Below are 16644 nucleotides of genomic sequence, written 5' to 3'. Positions count from 1 at the left end.
CGTTTTAATAGCAGAGAAAGAATCTGCCAATCTAACCCAAAATGATTAGACCAAACACAAAAAAAAAAAAAAAAAAAATTCAGTCACCGTCCCCAAACTATGCTGCCAAGGCTAATTTGATATCCAAACTCTCAAAAGTATCAATGTGATACCCAAACACGTATTTTGACATCAATGTGATACTTCCGTCAAAAATTCCTAACGGGGCCGTTTGTTTGCTGACGTGGCAAGCACGTGGGGTCTCAAAAAAAGTAAAATGATCAATTTACCCTTTTTTAATTCATTGTTTTCTTTTCATTTCTTTTTCTTTTTTCTCTTCTTCTTCTTCTTCTTTTCATTTCTTTTTCTTCTTTCTCTTCTTCTTTCTCTTCTTCTTCTTCTTCTTCTTCTTCTTCTGGGATTTTCCTCTAGCCAAACCGCCGCAACTTCCGCTGCAAGCTCCGCCACCACATTTCCTTAATTACGTGACAACGTCATCAGCCACAGCCACCCACCTCTTTTTTTTTTTTTTTTAAATCTTCTTCTGGGTCTGCTTCTTCTTCGAGCTCGGTGGTTGGATGCTGAGAAATTGAAGAGGATGGGTTGGGTTGGAGGCGGCGGCCGTGGAGGGTGATAGGAGAAGCGGAGTTAGGCAGGGATCGGGAGTTGGGGTTGGCAGCGAGGTTGAGGCAGGAGAATGGGAACTGTCGTCAAGGTCGCCGCTGCTGCACCAAAATCGAAGGCCAAGGCCAAGGCCAAGCCCGAAGCAAACGCCGAACCAATCAACCCCAAGAGAAACGTGAATAGGAACGTCGGCATTCTGAAGCCAACATGAGGGAGATCATTCGCAATAACCAGCTGAAGGAGTTGTTTGAACTTTTTTTTTTTTTGGCAGTCGGAGTTGTTTGAACTTTGAAGGGAAGGAATGGGTCAACTTTTTAGAGATTGGGAAGTTGCTTTCGCGTCATTTTGTGAAGGCCGAGTGAATGAGAATCATCTTTTGGTTATTATATTGTGTAAAAGTAGGAAAAGGTCCGCACGGTTCTTTTGAGACCATAAGTAGGGGTTTTTTAATTGATATTTAGTGGTGAATGTATAAAAGTAATTAGATTAAACATTAAAAACAAAAAAAGAAGAAGTCATATTTGTGTGCAGCCCACGCCCCACTGCCCACTAGCCCATGCTTTTTAACCCAAAAACAATAAACAAATACCCAACAATAAAAAACTCTCTTTGTTGTAACCAAAAAAAAAAAAACTCCCTTTGTTCATCCCGAATCGGGATTTCCAGTTCATCTTCATCACTTCCCCAATTTCCAGTTCCAATTTCTTCCCCAGATTCTTCCCCAATCTAGATAGCTTTGCTGTTTTCTTACTCTGTAAAGGAACCGGTTACAAGCTATAACTTAACCGAAAAACACGGTACCGGCAAAAAAAAGGGACGACACCAAACCGGAAAAAATATATCGGTTTCGGTTCCGGCAAAAAATGCCAAAAACAAAACCGATCACAGCCCTAGCGTTTACTGCAATTCCGACAAGGTTATCAGCTCCTCTTGCATTTACACCAATCCCCGGAAGAGGAGCTTGTTGACTCTGAATCGGTGCGAGGCGTCGATGACGTTGGTCTGGATTTGGAGGTTGAGGGCGATGAAGTCAGCCGGGTGGTGTTGGTGGCGCGAATGCCGCCGACTTTAGCAGCGGCGAGGATTACAAATTGGGGCTTTTCGGCGGCGAAGAAGGACTCGACGTCGTTTTAGCGCGTGAGGTCGAGGTTGGTGTGGGTGTGGAGGACGAGGTTGGTGAAACCTAAGGACTGGAGCTTGCGGACGATGGCGGAGCCTAATTGGAGAGGATATCGGCGGGGTTAGTGATGGTTTGGGTGGTGGAGAAGGAGAGGAGAGAGAGGAGGTGGAGAGAGAAGAAGAAGAGTCAGGTTGAAGAAGAAGAAGAAGAAGAAAAAGAAATGAAAAGAAAAAAATAATTAAAAAAAGAGGGTAAAAAGTCCATTTTGCCCTTCTTTTTTTTGCCCACGTGCTTGCCACGTCAGCAAACAAACGGAGCAGTTGGATTTTTTTGACGGAAGTATCACGTTGATGCCAATATAGGTCTTTGGGTATCACATTGATACTTTTGAGAGTTCGGGTATCAAATTGGCCTTGGCAGCATAGTTTGGGGACGGTACATGAATTTTTCTCAAAAAAAAAACACTGATTTTCCATCAAGAAACAAAAACCCAGCAAATGGAGTAGCCATTCGAGCACTATTTGTGAATTGGTGCTTGTTAGAATACATAGATTTTATGGAGACTCTTGGTATTATTTCAGGATGTACTCTTTATGCTTATTATAATCTGGGGTTCAGATCTGTAGTTTCATTAGTCAAGGCTTGAGGCTACACCGGCCCCCTTTCAAAAAAAAAAAAAAAAACAAAAACCTAGAAAAACCCATTTCGCCAAAACCCAAAAATTCTTCTAGCCAATGAATAATCAGCGTCATCACCAAACAATTTCCACTTAGAGTCCATGAATTTTAGCACGTTCACTTTATCTGTCTCGACTTGCACAGAGAAAAGAAACAAAAGGATCAGCATATCCCTTTCGTCCTCTCCCTCTATCCACCTCTTTCTCACTCTCTTTCTTCGCGTAGATCAAATGAGTCCCTGTCCTTCTCCAGAGCAAACACTCAGAGGTAAATCAATAGTGCAACACCACTGGGCGCGACAGGTTGCGGACACTTGTCGAATGGCAAGGCTGTGAATTATTTTTTTAATAAGGACGAAACGGTAATTTCTAACATCGGCTCGACTGTTACTAAGCCGACACTGTTACTAAGCTACAGTGCTATAACCCTCAAATAGTATATTTAGAATTTCCATGTTACTTTGCATGACCAGAAAAATAGAATGACCCATTATTGGATCCATTTGTTCTATGGAAATGGAATATAACATATTGAAGAAAAATCATTCATGTTGAACCGCATCAATGTTTGCGATTGACTTTGCATGATTATTTCGCCCAAATAAGTATTTGCTTGAGTTTAATATAATATATAGGTTTTATATATCGGAAAAACTTATCGAATCAATACGTGCAAGCACACTGTTCTAAGAGAATATTAATTTGCCCCCTAGTGCATAGGGTTAAATGACGAACTTCCCCCAATATATAACAACTCTTCGAACTCCATCGTGCAGATAAAAAGCCTCATTGAACCTTAGTCACCCGTGCACTCAAAACGGTGTATACTTCAAATATATATATATATATATATATATATATATATATATATATATATATATATATATAAAATATGGAAGATGACTTTAGGTCGATAGGGTGTTGTGCTAGAGTGGTTACACTATAGTGGATTATCACTAACAATTGATCCCACAAATAATCTCACATATGTCTGTTCACCCACATTAACTGGTAATCCAACGGTATTTGATTGAAATTGACAGTCAATTAACTAAACTAAAACATACATACCATGAAACATAAGTGCAACAAGCATAAATGCAGGACTGTATTCCTTCATGAGTTGATCACCAAAGATACTGTGAATGGTGGCCGTACATTGCAAGAATAATTAAGAATGCTAAAGCCCAGTAGGAAATGCAATTGGAAAGATTGGGCTTTCAAATTCCTTAGCGAATTGTTCGATACGCCACCCCTACAAGGTTGAGATCGCCACGAACGGGAATTCTCTCGTGAGTGAGTCAGAGAGAGATATCCTCTCATGTCTACCCTAGTAACTTGTGGTATAGTTTGTGACTAAAGCTACAAAGTGTTTAAAGCTTAATTGGAATATAATCTAACAAAAGTTTGACTTTTCATTTTTAATTATATATCGAGATATTTAGGAAATTTTAGCAAGCATATAAATCTTAGATATTCTTAACTAAAAAAATCTACAATTAAGTCAAGTCCTAATAAAAAACTGCTTTCGGAGGATTGCTCCGTGTTTTCCGGGGAAGAGAAATCCTTGGTCTCGCTTCTTGCACCCGTATTTTGTCCGGCGGTGCGTCCTTTGGATGTCGTTTTCGGACAGTTAGGTTTCGTTCAATCCACATGTGAATGTCCATGGCGGCACGAGGAGGAGCGACGTTGTAGTTCTGGTTTTCTGAGGAGGAGTCTGCAACCGCCGTTTTGCAACTTCGAAGGGTGGATCCACCTCTCTTCTCAGGCGTTTTGGTCTCTGTTGCCAGGTGTGCCGGCCTCTGTTGATTGGTGGTGGTCGTGGGAGCCGGGTGCCGGTCTCAATTGCCTGGTGGTCAAGCCACTAGTACGACAATTACCAACATCGATGGTCCTAGTTCGACGTCGGTTTGATTCGGTGACGGCGGTGTTCAGTGATGGCGAGGTGCGGCCATGGATGCAGGCCACGGGTCGACCCCGACATGGTTCGTCAGGGGCAGTGGCGGTGGTTTTTTTTTTTTTTTTCAGACGACAAGGGGTGGAGGCAAATGCAAATGGGAAGTCCGAGTCGTGGGCTTTTCTTGTTTCTTTGGGCCTTTGCTTGTGTTTCTGCACTAGGTTTTCTATATTTTCAATATTTGGTTTCAAATCTAGGTGTATATTATGTACAATAGTTTCCTACCAGTACTTGGTAAGGACATGTGGGCTCTATCCAGGTCTGCATACTCAGTATGCCTTGTCTGCCCTAGCGAGGCAGCGGATCATGAATTGGTTGCAACCTCCTAGTGGCAGAATGAAGCGATGTGTCGTTGGATTTATTTCTTGTCGTCAACATATTGGGAAAGCTACTTTATTGGTTTTATGGTATTACTTTAACTTTCCGATATGCCACAATTATTGTAAAGCAAATGGAGTAGTCGACATGACACTCTTTGCTATTTGGTGCATGTTTGAATACATTGTCGTTGTAGAGACTCCTGTTATTATTCGGGAGGTCCTCTTGCTGTGTATTGTAATATGGGATTTAGGCACGATGTCCCCCTTGTGTATTCATCAGTTTCATTAATTAAGGCTTGAAGGCAGCCGCACAGCCCTTATTTCAAAAAAAAAAAAAAAAAACTAAAAAAATCTACTCCCAAATCTTGTTAACCTCCAATCCAATGCTTCTTTCACAAGATACGATATCCAATAAAAGATCGAGTAGCTATATATTAATCAACCTGGCTTTTAACGCCATGAGGCCAAGAAAAGTGTTCATTGCCAAAACGATTACAATCAATGAGATCCTACAAGGCTACAACACATGGAAGCCGATAAATTGGTAGCGGAGATTGCAACTCTATTTATATAAAGATGGGTATTGGGTAAGATATGTAAAATCCTAAAATCTAAACAAACCCTTCCTAGCATGCCTTGCAAAGCTGTAAAATGTGGTAAGAAACTAAACTTGAAAAGAAATTCTTCGTAGGAATGTGTATACAGCATGGTTTTGTTTACCAAGATGTAAAGAAACTCCACGAACAAACTATCTGGATTTTGAAGGAGCTTTCTAACTGCATCCAATAATTTGATCAATACACCCACAGACCCACCCAACTCCAAAAACAAATTTCATATAAAATAAATAAATAAATAAATAAATAAAAATTAAAAAAAAAAAATTTGAAACTGCTTTCCCCTTTGGTTTTCAATTTCACCCTTGTTTGATTAATTTGTCTCTACATTAACCCATCCCCTCTGTTATTACTGTGTTGACTGAACCTTTTTTTTTTCCAACTCTCTTTTGATTTCTGACTGTGACTTTCATATTAAACTAACCACTGAATGGACAACCCAGATGATTTCGATCATAAACGTACAAAACACTTGTAACCTAAGAAGCACTGAAACGGGTACGAGTTTCCGGATACGATACGATCGGAAACGTGGAAACGACAAATCTTAAATGTAATAGGAAACGGAAACGTGAAGGAAACGCCAATTATATATATATATATATATATATATATATATATATATATATATATATATATAATTAGAAAAAAAAAATATGAAACATAAACAAAGTACTAGTTTATGACAATCAAACATTATCAATCCAAAGGTTCCTATTTATAAAACATAAACAAAGTACAAGTTCATGACCTCTCTCTCGATCTAAGTCTGTTGTTTTTTTTTTTTTTTTTTTTTTTTCCAATTTTTACAAGTAAAAAGTCAGTATTACCCCCACGTTTCCTATTTATTTACATTCTGGCGTTTCCACATTGGATACGGACGTTTCCAAACCGTTTCCAAATTCGGATACGCGTTTCCGACCCGTTTCCGTTTCCGAAACGGGAAACGCGGCCATTTTGGCGTTTCCATGCATCATAGCTTGTAACCTATTGTGCTGGGTTTTATCCAAAAAAACCTATTGTGCTGGGTCATTCTCTAGATAATCAATGAAGAAAGAACCAATTTTCAAATTATGTCGACCAAGTCAATTGGTTTCCAAAGACTTGCTTCGGAATGGACAAAAGCAAGTGAATTGCATTTTCCACGATTATACATGAGTAGTTTCCAAAATCTTTTTACTTCAACTATATATACTTCACTTTGCTGTTCATTTGCACACCATCTTCATCATTATCTTCATAATCATGTTGTTCAGCATTATAAGTGGTAGGCGTATACATGCTGTTTTGGTTGGGCTTCTATGCCTGGTCATTGCCTCTGCTATTTGTTGTTCTAGTAGTGTTGGAAGCTCCAGCATTCTGTGCTTGGAGAGTGAAAGACATGCTCTTCTCCGGTTTAAACAAGGCCTTGTGGATGAGTCCAATGCTCTTGCTTCTTGGAAAAGTGAGAAAGATTGCTGCAAGTGGAGAGGAATCGCATGCAACAACCAAACAGGTCATGTCATCACTCTAAATCTCCGTAATTCTTTTGATGATTCCATGTTTGGTGGTACTCCTTTAAGAGGTGAAATTGATCCTTCCCTACTTGAACTGCGACATCTAAATTACTTGGACCTCAATTTCAATGATTTTGGAGGAATGATTCCCAGGTTCATTGGCTCTCTGAGTCAATTGAAAAAACTCAAACTTGCTCATAATAATTTTAGTGGACCTGTTCCTCCCCAACTGGGAAATCTCTCTAATTTGCACACTCTGGATCTTTCCATGAACCAATATGTTAGTTTTCAAAATCTTGAGTGGTTATCTCATCTTTCTTCCTTGAGATACCTGAACATGACACGGCTGAATTTGTCTGAGGCTGTGAATTGGCCACAATCTTTCAGCAAGCTCACTTTACTGACAGAGCTTCAGTTATCCCATTGTAACCTTCCTGATGTCAATCTAAGAGCACTTTCCACCTCTCTTCAAGTTCTTGACCTCTCTTCTAACTCTCTTAATTCTGCGGTATTTCATTGGATAGCCAATGTCAGCAACAACTTTGTCCATATTCAATTATCGGATAATGATTTACAAGGTCCCATCCCAGCTCATGTTTTCACAAGCATGGTTTCTCTATTATCTCTAGATCTCTCACGTAATTTGCTTGAAGGTGGTATACCAAAGGCCTTTCAAAACTTATGCAGCTTAGAATCGCTGGATTTAGCTTCAAACCAATTCTCTGAAAACATTCAGGACTCTGTAGAAACCTTGTCCTGTGCTGAGAACACACTTGAGAGCTTGGACTTGAGTGGTAACTGGTTTTGGGGTTCATTTCCAGAACTGACAGGTTTTTCAAAGTTAAGAGGGTTATTTCTCTACGATAACACTCTAAATGGGTCTCTACCTGAGAGTGTCGGGCAACTTTCTAGCCTTGAATATTTGGATCTTTCTTGGAATTCTTTGAATGCTGTCATAACAGAAGCCCACTTTTTGAACCTTTCTCGTTTGAAGAATTTGGAAGTTTCTGTTAACCCAGCTTTGTCTATCAACCTGAGCTCAGATTGGAATCCACCATTTCAACTTGATTATGCGTTAAGCATGTCCTCTTGCAAGGTGGGACCAGCATTTCCAAAATGGATTCAAACGCAGAGAAATCTCATTTATCTTTCTCTGGATAATGCTAGTATATCAGATTCCTTACCTAGTAATTTTTGGGATCTATTTTCTGGCTTAGAGGAATTAGATCTCTCTATGAATAAAATTCATGGAAAACTGCCGGACCTGCCATCATTTCCTCCGGGGCTCCTCAGTTTGTCTCTCTCGAATAACATGTTTTCAGGATCCTTGTCTTCCTTATGTGCAACACAGGCTCCACGGATTCAAATTCTCGACCTTTCTGAGAACCTACTTGCAGGGGAGCTTCCTAATTGTTGGATGCCATTTCTGTTGAGAATATATACATCCCACATGGGAAAAATGGGACCTTGCCTATGGGTTTATAAGGGTTTGGGCCACTCCATCCATTGCCAATTGGTTTTGGATGTGAACCCCAGATTACTTTATCATGGTATCAGAGCGGGTTACCCACGTGTGCATGCCTAACGGCCACACGGGCTCCACGTCACCCAAAGTTGTCCACGTGTATGGCTTGAAAATTCGCCACACGTGCGGGGGCGTGTTGAGAATATATACATCCCACATGGGAAAAATGGGACCTTGCCTATGGGTTTATAAGGGTTTGGGCCACTCCATCCATTGCCAATTGGTTTTGGATGTGAACCCCAGATTACTTTATCAACTATTAGACATATTGTATTTGGGAAAGAATAAATTATCTGGGAAATTACCAAGCTCATTAGGGAATTTAAAGGGAATTAGCATATTGGGTTTACATAGTAACAACTTTTCAGGAGAATTGCCTTCTTTAGAGAACTTTACAAGATTAACCATTCTTGACCTTGGGAACAATAACTTGTCTGGAAAGATACCAACATGGATAAACCAAAACCTAAAACATTTGATAGCTCTTCGCTTAAGGTCCAATCAGTTCAATGGAATCATACCCTTTTCCATGTGCAGTCTAACCACCATTCATGTCTTGGACCTCTCTCAGAATAATATATCAGGACCCTTACCACGTACATTGCTTGAATAAAATATTAGCTTTGGCTGATAATGCTGTATCTTATATTATGAATGTCGAATTGGTGTGGAAAGGGATAGAGAGAGAGTTTGGGGCAAATCTTCTGCATGTGAGAAGCATTGACATTTCAAGCAATTATTTGGTTGGGGAAATTCCGCAAAGCATAACAAGTATGACAAAGTTGAATTCTCTGAACCTGTCAAGAAACAATTTGACAGGAAAGCTTCCTGAAAACTTTGGGAATTTGAAGAAGTTAGAATCTCTCGATTTGTCAAGAAACCAGATATGTGGTAGAATTCCTGTAAGTTTTTCGAGCTTAAATTTTCTTCAAGTCTTGGACGTATCACACAACCACTTGTCAGGAAGAATTCCACTAGGCACCCAACTTCAGACTTTAATTTAATACTTCTGCATATATGGGAAATCTTGGACTTTGTGGACCACCATTAACACAAATTTGTCCAGGTGATGGAACAACTGTAGATGATGGAATTACGAGAGGTGGTGAAACTGATAACAAGGAACATGGTAATGATGGTCTCATAAGCCTGGGATTCTTTATCAGTAGTGTTTTGGGATTTGTCAGTGGATTTTGGATAGTCTGTGGCAGTTTACTGCTTAAGAGCTCTTGGAGATACGCCTATTTCAAGTTCTGGGATGATTTAAAGGATTGGATCTATGTCAAAATGGCTGTGTACAAGGCAAAAATGCAGAGGAGACTTCAAAGATAAATGGTTAAGTTATCTAAATTATACTTATTTGTTTCTTACATTTATGTTGTTTTACTAGACTTACATTTAGATGCTCTTTCAAATTTAGAGTATAAGCATATAACAATTGTTTGTTCATCATTTGAACTACTGTTTTTTGACTCTCTTCATTTTGTTTTTGACATGGTTTTAGGAGCTTCTGGCGTTGGGGGGAATGAGCCTAATTACCTTGTAGCTCAAAATTCAAGGCTTAATGTGGGATGTTCCGAGATGTCTTTGCTACCCTTACAGCAGAAATAGAATAAATACCATGATTTGATTCTGTTTACAAATCTGTATAATTAATGGACTATATATATGGAGCTGGTATAAGGCCCTCCAAATATGTGTATCTTGTTGTAGAGAATTGGAAAAATTGTATTGTATTGTATTCATCTCACCATGAGGTTTATATAGGGTTACATCAAAAGGCAATACATAATAGCTATACTAATCAATCGCACATTACAAGTATGTCAATCGCATACATTACGAGTATGTCAATCGCACATTACAAGTATGTTAATCGCATACATTAAGCAATACCTATTGCATGAATAGTCATTATCATTTACAACACTCCCCCTTGGATATTCCATGTCAATAGTGTTGCCTCTGCTATGCGCTTCTAAGTTGCCTCGTCAAAAACCTTGCCAAGTAATAAAAACCCTGTGGGAAAAAACAACCTTGGTCGAAGGAGAAAAAGAGCACAACGCGTGTGAATGTGGAGTAGTCGACATCCTTCAACACTCCCCCTTGTGCCGCTCAAACTCGGTGATGACGCTTTGATCGTTGCCTCACTAAAAACCTTGCCAGGTAATAAAAACCCTGTGGGACAAAAATAACCCTGGTCGAAGGGCAAAAAGAGCACAACACGTCCTTTACTCTTCGAGATCGAACTTGTAGATATCATACCTCCCCCTGATGTCAAGGTCTCCCCCTGATTTCTACAATTATGGGAGTTCGGATAACTTTCTTAATCCGATGCTCTTCACATGTTTCTCGAAGGTGGATTTAGGTAACGACTTGGTAAACAAGTCCGCTACATTATCCTCTGAACAGATTTGATTCACTTCAATATTTAGAAGTGTTTGTTGTTGCTGATTGTAAAAGAACTTAGGCGATATATGCTTGGTGTTGTCGCCCTTGATGAAACCTAACTTCATTTGCTCAATACAAGCTGCATTATCTTCATAAATGCATGTAGGTTCATCTATGGTAGACTTCAAACCACAAGTTCCTCGAATGTGTCTAACTACAGACCTTAGCCATATGCATTCTCGCACGGCTTCATGTAGAGCGATAATCTCTGCATGATTTGAGCTAGGAAGTAGCAACAAGGGTCTGCTTTGTAGACCTCCAAGATATCGCAGTGCTTCCCATGGTAAAGACATAACCCGTTTGGGAGTGACCTTTGTGAGGGTCAGAGAGATACCCTACATCAGCAAAACCCATCAAGACATCGTTGTCATTTTGATGGGGGGGAGGAGGAGCACGGAATGTGGCGTTTTTCCTTGTGGAGTCCGATCCCACACTTCCGTTATTTCTTTTCTCTCTGTAGGGATAGAACAAGCTCATATCAATCGTACCTCTCAAGTATCGAAAGATTGTCTTTATGCCAATCCATTGGCGGCGTGTTGGCGCAGAACTGTGTCGAGCTAACAAGTTTACTGCGAATGAGATGTCCGGTCTTGTGCATTGAGCTAAGTACAATAATGCGCCTATTGCACTTAGATAGGGCACTTCAGCCTCTAATAAGTCTTCGTCCTCATCCCTTGGACGAAACAGATCTTTTTCAGGCTCAAGACTACGACCGAATATGGGAATACTCACAGGCTTTGCTTTATCTTCATTAAAGCACCTTAATAATTTTTGGGTATATGTTGACTGATGGATCATAATCCCATCACTACAGTGCTCGAGTTCTAGTCCGAGGCAAAACCGTGTTTTCCCAAGATCTTTCATCTCAAATTCGGATTTCAAGTACTTAGCAGTTTCCTTTAACTCATCTAGAGTTCCAATTAGGTTCATGTCATCGACATAAACTGCTACAATTGCAAATCCGGAACTTGTCCTTTTTATAAACACGCATGGGCATATTTCATTGTTCTCATATCCCTTCCCAATCAAGTAGTCACTTAGACGGTTATACCACATTCGTCCGGATTGTTTCAATCCATATAGTGAGCGTCTCAATCTTATTGAAAACGCGCTCCGTGGTTTAGAGCCACTTGACTTGGGTAATTGAAGTCCATCTGGAACCTTCATATATATCTCTGAATCTAGATCCCCATAGAGATATGCTGTAACCACATCCATAAGCTGCATGTCAAGTTTTTCGGAAACTACCAAACTGACAATGTAGCGGAACGTTATAACGTCCATTACGGGAGAATATGTCTCCTCGTAGTCGATTCCAGGGCATTGTGAGAAACCTTGCGACACAAGGCGGGCTTTGTATCTAACAACCTCATTTTTCTCATTCCGCTTTCTAACAAAGACCCATTTATGGCCAACAGGCTTTATACTTGGGGGTGTCAGCGTTATAGGCCCAAATACCTGTCTCTTTGTTAGTGAATCCAATTCAACTTGGATCACATCTTTCCATTTAGGCCAGTCTGCTCTTCGTTGACATTCTTCAACGGAGCGAGGTTCGATATCATCGTGTTCTATAATTCCTTGAGCAATAGAATATGCGAACACATCATCAAGGATAATAGAATCTCGATTCAATGTCTCATGTACACTAATGTAATTCATGGAGATCTCCCTATTCCCTGGAATTGGTTCTAACATTGGAGCATCCCCAATGATGTCTCTTGGACATAACCATAATCCGGAATATCTTCATGAGACGGGCTATTTATGTCGATGATTAATGGATCTTTCTGTGCCAAACTCGCTTTCTTTCTCGGGCGAGAATCCATCAAACCTTTGGGCCTCCCACGTTTCCTTGCTGGGAGCCCGGCCTGAGCAACATTACCAACACTATTAGTGGTGGCGGCGCCATGCCCAATACCCCTAGGGGTGGCGCCATGTCCATGATTTTTAGGGACATCAATCCTTGCAGGCACGTTTGCAGCAGGTATATGTGATCTTGTCACTATAGCTATATCAGAAAACGCATCAGGCATAGAGTCTGCTACGTTCTGAAGATCGAGAATTCTCCTCACTTCAATTTCGGACTGTGCGGTTCGGGGATCAAGATGAGACAAAGTGGGGATAGACCACGACAATTCTTGTCGTTCCTGTTGAACATTATTGTTCCTATCTCCCCCTAACGACGGGAAGACTGTCTCATCAAAGTGACAATCCGCAAATCTAGCGGTAAATAGATCGTCTGTCAAGGGTTCTAAGTAGCCGATAATGGTTGGAGAGTCATATCCAACATAAATGCCTAATCGTCTTTGAGGACCCATTTTGGTGCGCTGTGGCGGCGCAATCGGCACATAAACTGTACACCCAAATATGTGTAAGTGTGAGACATCAGGCTCATATCCAGTAACCATCTGGGATGCAGAAAAGGGTTGAGTGGCAGTAGGCCTCAGACAAATGAGCACAGCTGCATGCAATATTGCATAGCCCCATGCAGAAACAGGAAGATTGGTGCGCATAACCAATGCTCTAGCGACCATTTGAAGTCTTTTAATGGCAGCTTCTGCGAGACCATTTTGGGTGTGAACATGAGAAATAGGATGTTCAACCTCAATCCCAATGGACATGCAATAGTCATCAAACGTTTTTGATGTAAACTCTCTAGCATTGTCAAGACGAATTGACTTAATGGGATGATCAGGGTGGTGAGCCCTTAATTTAATGATTTGTGCTAGGAGTTTAGCAAATACAGCATTTCTTGTGGACAATAGCATGACATGTGACCATCGTGTCGATGCATCAACCAACACCATAAAATATCTAAATGGTCCGCAAGTTGGTTGAATAGGCCCACAAATATCACCTTGGATTCTTTGTACGAATGGAATATTTTTCGTAGTGTCCTTTGCATAGGATGGTCTCGATCCTAATTTTGCTAAAGAGCAGGCTTTGCAAAACGAAAGAGGGGCTTTGGAAGCAACTAGGGAAGTATCCGGTTGAGCCACGAAGTCACAATTGACTTTAGAAGTAGAAAAATGAACCAAGGAGGTATTGGTGGCGTCAATACCACTTTTGGGCCGCAGGGGGTAGGCGGCGCCACCCCTACCTTGGATCGAATTTTGGTTATGACTTCTTTTCGTTTTGAAAAATGGATGTCCGTGTGAAGTCTTTAATATACGGATCATCATATCACGACCTGGGTGTCCCAAACGGTCATGCCAAAGCCTATATGTGTAAGAATCCCATAAGTCATCTCTCATGATATGGTTGGATTCAATAATTCGAATAGTGGTTGCATACAACCCATTAGATCGACACATAAGTTTCTCTAATACTCATTTGTGTCCGTAGCCATTAGAGGTGATGCAAAGGAACTCTTGTCCATTCTCACAATGTGTTCTCACATGAAAACCATTGGCTCTTATATCTTTAAAACTCAATAGGGTCCTTCCAGCCCTAGGAGCATATAGAGCTTCGGTGACATTAATACTTGTGCCATTTGGCAACATAAATTGAGCTGGTCCTCGACCATGAATCAATTGTGATGGTCCAGCCATCGTATTCACAGAAGATCGACTAGGCGTCATCCATAGAAATAGTTGCCTATGTCGCAATATAGTATGTGTGGTGCCACTATCAACAAGGCATTCTAACTCTCCAGGAAACATACTGAAAAATAATAAAGTTCGGAATTAAAACATGTCCATGACATCGAATAATAATACGATACTTTATTAATAAAGATAGCCAATGATTACATCAAAGGTCCCAAAAAGTCTGATCCAAAATAAAATCAAACTAAGACACATTGTAGTCACTCTATCCGTTTGGTAACTCCAATCAAATATGACCAGGAAAGTAGAGAGAGATGTTGGTGGAGCGAGGCTCTCTTAAGGACCATTAATCTCAATGACTTTCCTAGACATCATATTTCATTGGGTGCACCACATAAGAAAGAGTTTAATACAATTGTCATTTATTGACTAAGGCATATTGCCATTACAAAAATTCTTGGAAAATAAGAGGACTAATCTAATCAAAGTCTACGGCATCCTTGTGCACTTCATCGTCAGCTTTGAAGTCCTCTATGGTGAGATGGACGTCTCCACCATTTTCTTCTTCTTCTGCAAGGTACACTTCTTGCTCCCTCAGGTCCCTGTATGCCCTGTATCTTGCAGCTAGTTGCTCGCTTGCTTTGCATTGCTTGAACCAATGCTCACTTGATCCACATTGATGACACACATCATTGTGGTTGCCTCCCTTTAATTGAGGTGCACGTTGTGCACGTTGTGGGCGTTCCCTAGGAGGGTTGGTGCCACCACCACGACCCATAGTGCCACCACCACGGCCAGGGTTGCCACGACCCCCTCTCCTACGTGTGGCATTGCCACCACGTGTATCCGCACCAAACTTGTGGTTTCCTTCTTGGTTAGGGCAGTTATATGGACCCATACGTCTCTCATATCCCTTATTCTTAGGGTTCTGCTCCTTGCGCCCTCTTTTGGGTGCATTATAATTCGCCTCATGAACGCTCTTAGTTCCAATGGGCCTTGAATCACTACTAGAATTTTGTTCATAGACATCGGTCCAGAACCGATGTTAAACTAATTTTCGACCGATGTCTTAGTGGGTGTAGAGAAAGATATAGACATCAGTATAAGCGCGTTTTTAACCGATGTCCCAGACAACAACCAACATCGATTCTAAAAAACAAATCGATGTATAATCGTTATAATCATCATATTTTTGTATGTTAGCTATGTCTAATTCTTCATATTTTCACATTTTATGCTTAATAAAGTATATGTCGAACAATACCTACGTGAACATTTGCATCGATTTCTATTTTCAGAACCGATGTCTAGTATACTTCTAGACATCAGTTCCCATGATTATTGTTTGTTCGTGGCCATTTTTACATGTAGCTTGGCACATTATTTTCTGAGGAACGATGTCTGTATCGTTAGGCGTCATCGGTTTTTTTTTAAGGACTGATGTTTCATTTAACACAGCACATCGTTTTCATTTAAGCAAAACGATGTTCCATAGTTTTATGTACATCGCTTGCTTTTTCTAGTACTGATGTGCTGTTTCATTGTAGACATCGCTTTTGTTTTGTAAAATCGATGTGCACTGGTTTTGAGTACATCGGTTCTGCGGACACGACTCGATCCATTAATAATCATAAGACATCGATTTTCATTTTGATACTGATTTCTAATCTCTCAAGTAACTTCGTTTTCCTTGGCAATATTGTTTTGTTATGCTTTTATATACTTCACTTCATTTTGACAAGCGTGATGAGCTAAGTTTGCATCTAGCTGCTGCTGGGAAAAGAAATGCATTTCATAATCATCCAAAAACTGGGGCTTTCCATTAATTTTCTTTCCAAATTCATGATTGAACATATGTCACAAAAGAAAACCCCAAAACCTACAAAGGATAGCCTAGAAACATATGAGCAACAATCTACAAAATTTCTACACCAAACTTTGCTTCAAAGCAAAAAGTAGCCTTGCTCAAAATTCATCTTGGTAGTCAAGTGCAAGAGAAATATGTATAAGCTAAAGGTTCACATGAAGTGAAGTTAATAGCGGTAACCAGACCAATGTGACTAGATCACCTTATCAGACTTGCCCATCCATTTCACTTCACACCCTAGCTCTTCATATTTGGCAGCCAAATATTTCACAACATGTAATCCAAGGCCCTGCAAGAGAATGACAAAGTCAGTTTCACAGTGCAACATAAACCTAATGACAGTGATTTCTGGTATTACTAAACTCAACAAAAAGAAATACCGACATGACTAAAAAGGCAGTGAATCTCAATACACATAATTCGCATCGGAATACCAAGTGAGAATAAGCATGACCACTTTACCT

The 16644-nt window shown here is 40.3% G+C and overlaps 1 protein-coding gene across 1 annotated transcript; it reads left to right on the top strand.

The window, feature by feature from the left end:
- The first annotated feature begins 6538 nt into the window (after nucleotides 1-6538).
- On the top strand, nucleotides 6539-8172 carry LOC133744753 (receptor-like protein EIX1). Its single transcript, XM_062172805.1, has 2 exons — nucleotides 6539-8081; nucleotides 8141-8172. The coding sequence occupies exons 1-2, from the start codon at nucleotides 6539-6541 to the stop codon at nucleotides 8170-8172; spliced, it is 1575 nt and encodes a 524-aa protein (XP_062028789.1).
- Nucleotides 8173-16644: the final 8472 nt, after the last annotated feature.

Source organism: Rosa rugosa, chromosome 4, assembly GCF_958449725.1.
Source record: "Rosa rugosa chromosome 4, drRosRugo1.1, whole genome shotgun sequence".
NCBI lineage: Eukaryota > Viridiplantae > Streptophyta > Magnoliopsida > Rosales > Rosaceae > Rosa > Rosa rugosa.
This window is presented reverse-complemented; position numbering and strand designations above follow the sequence as displayed.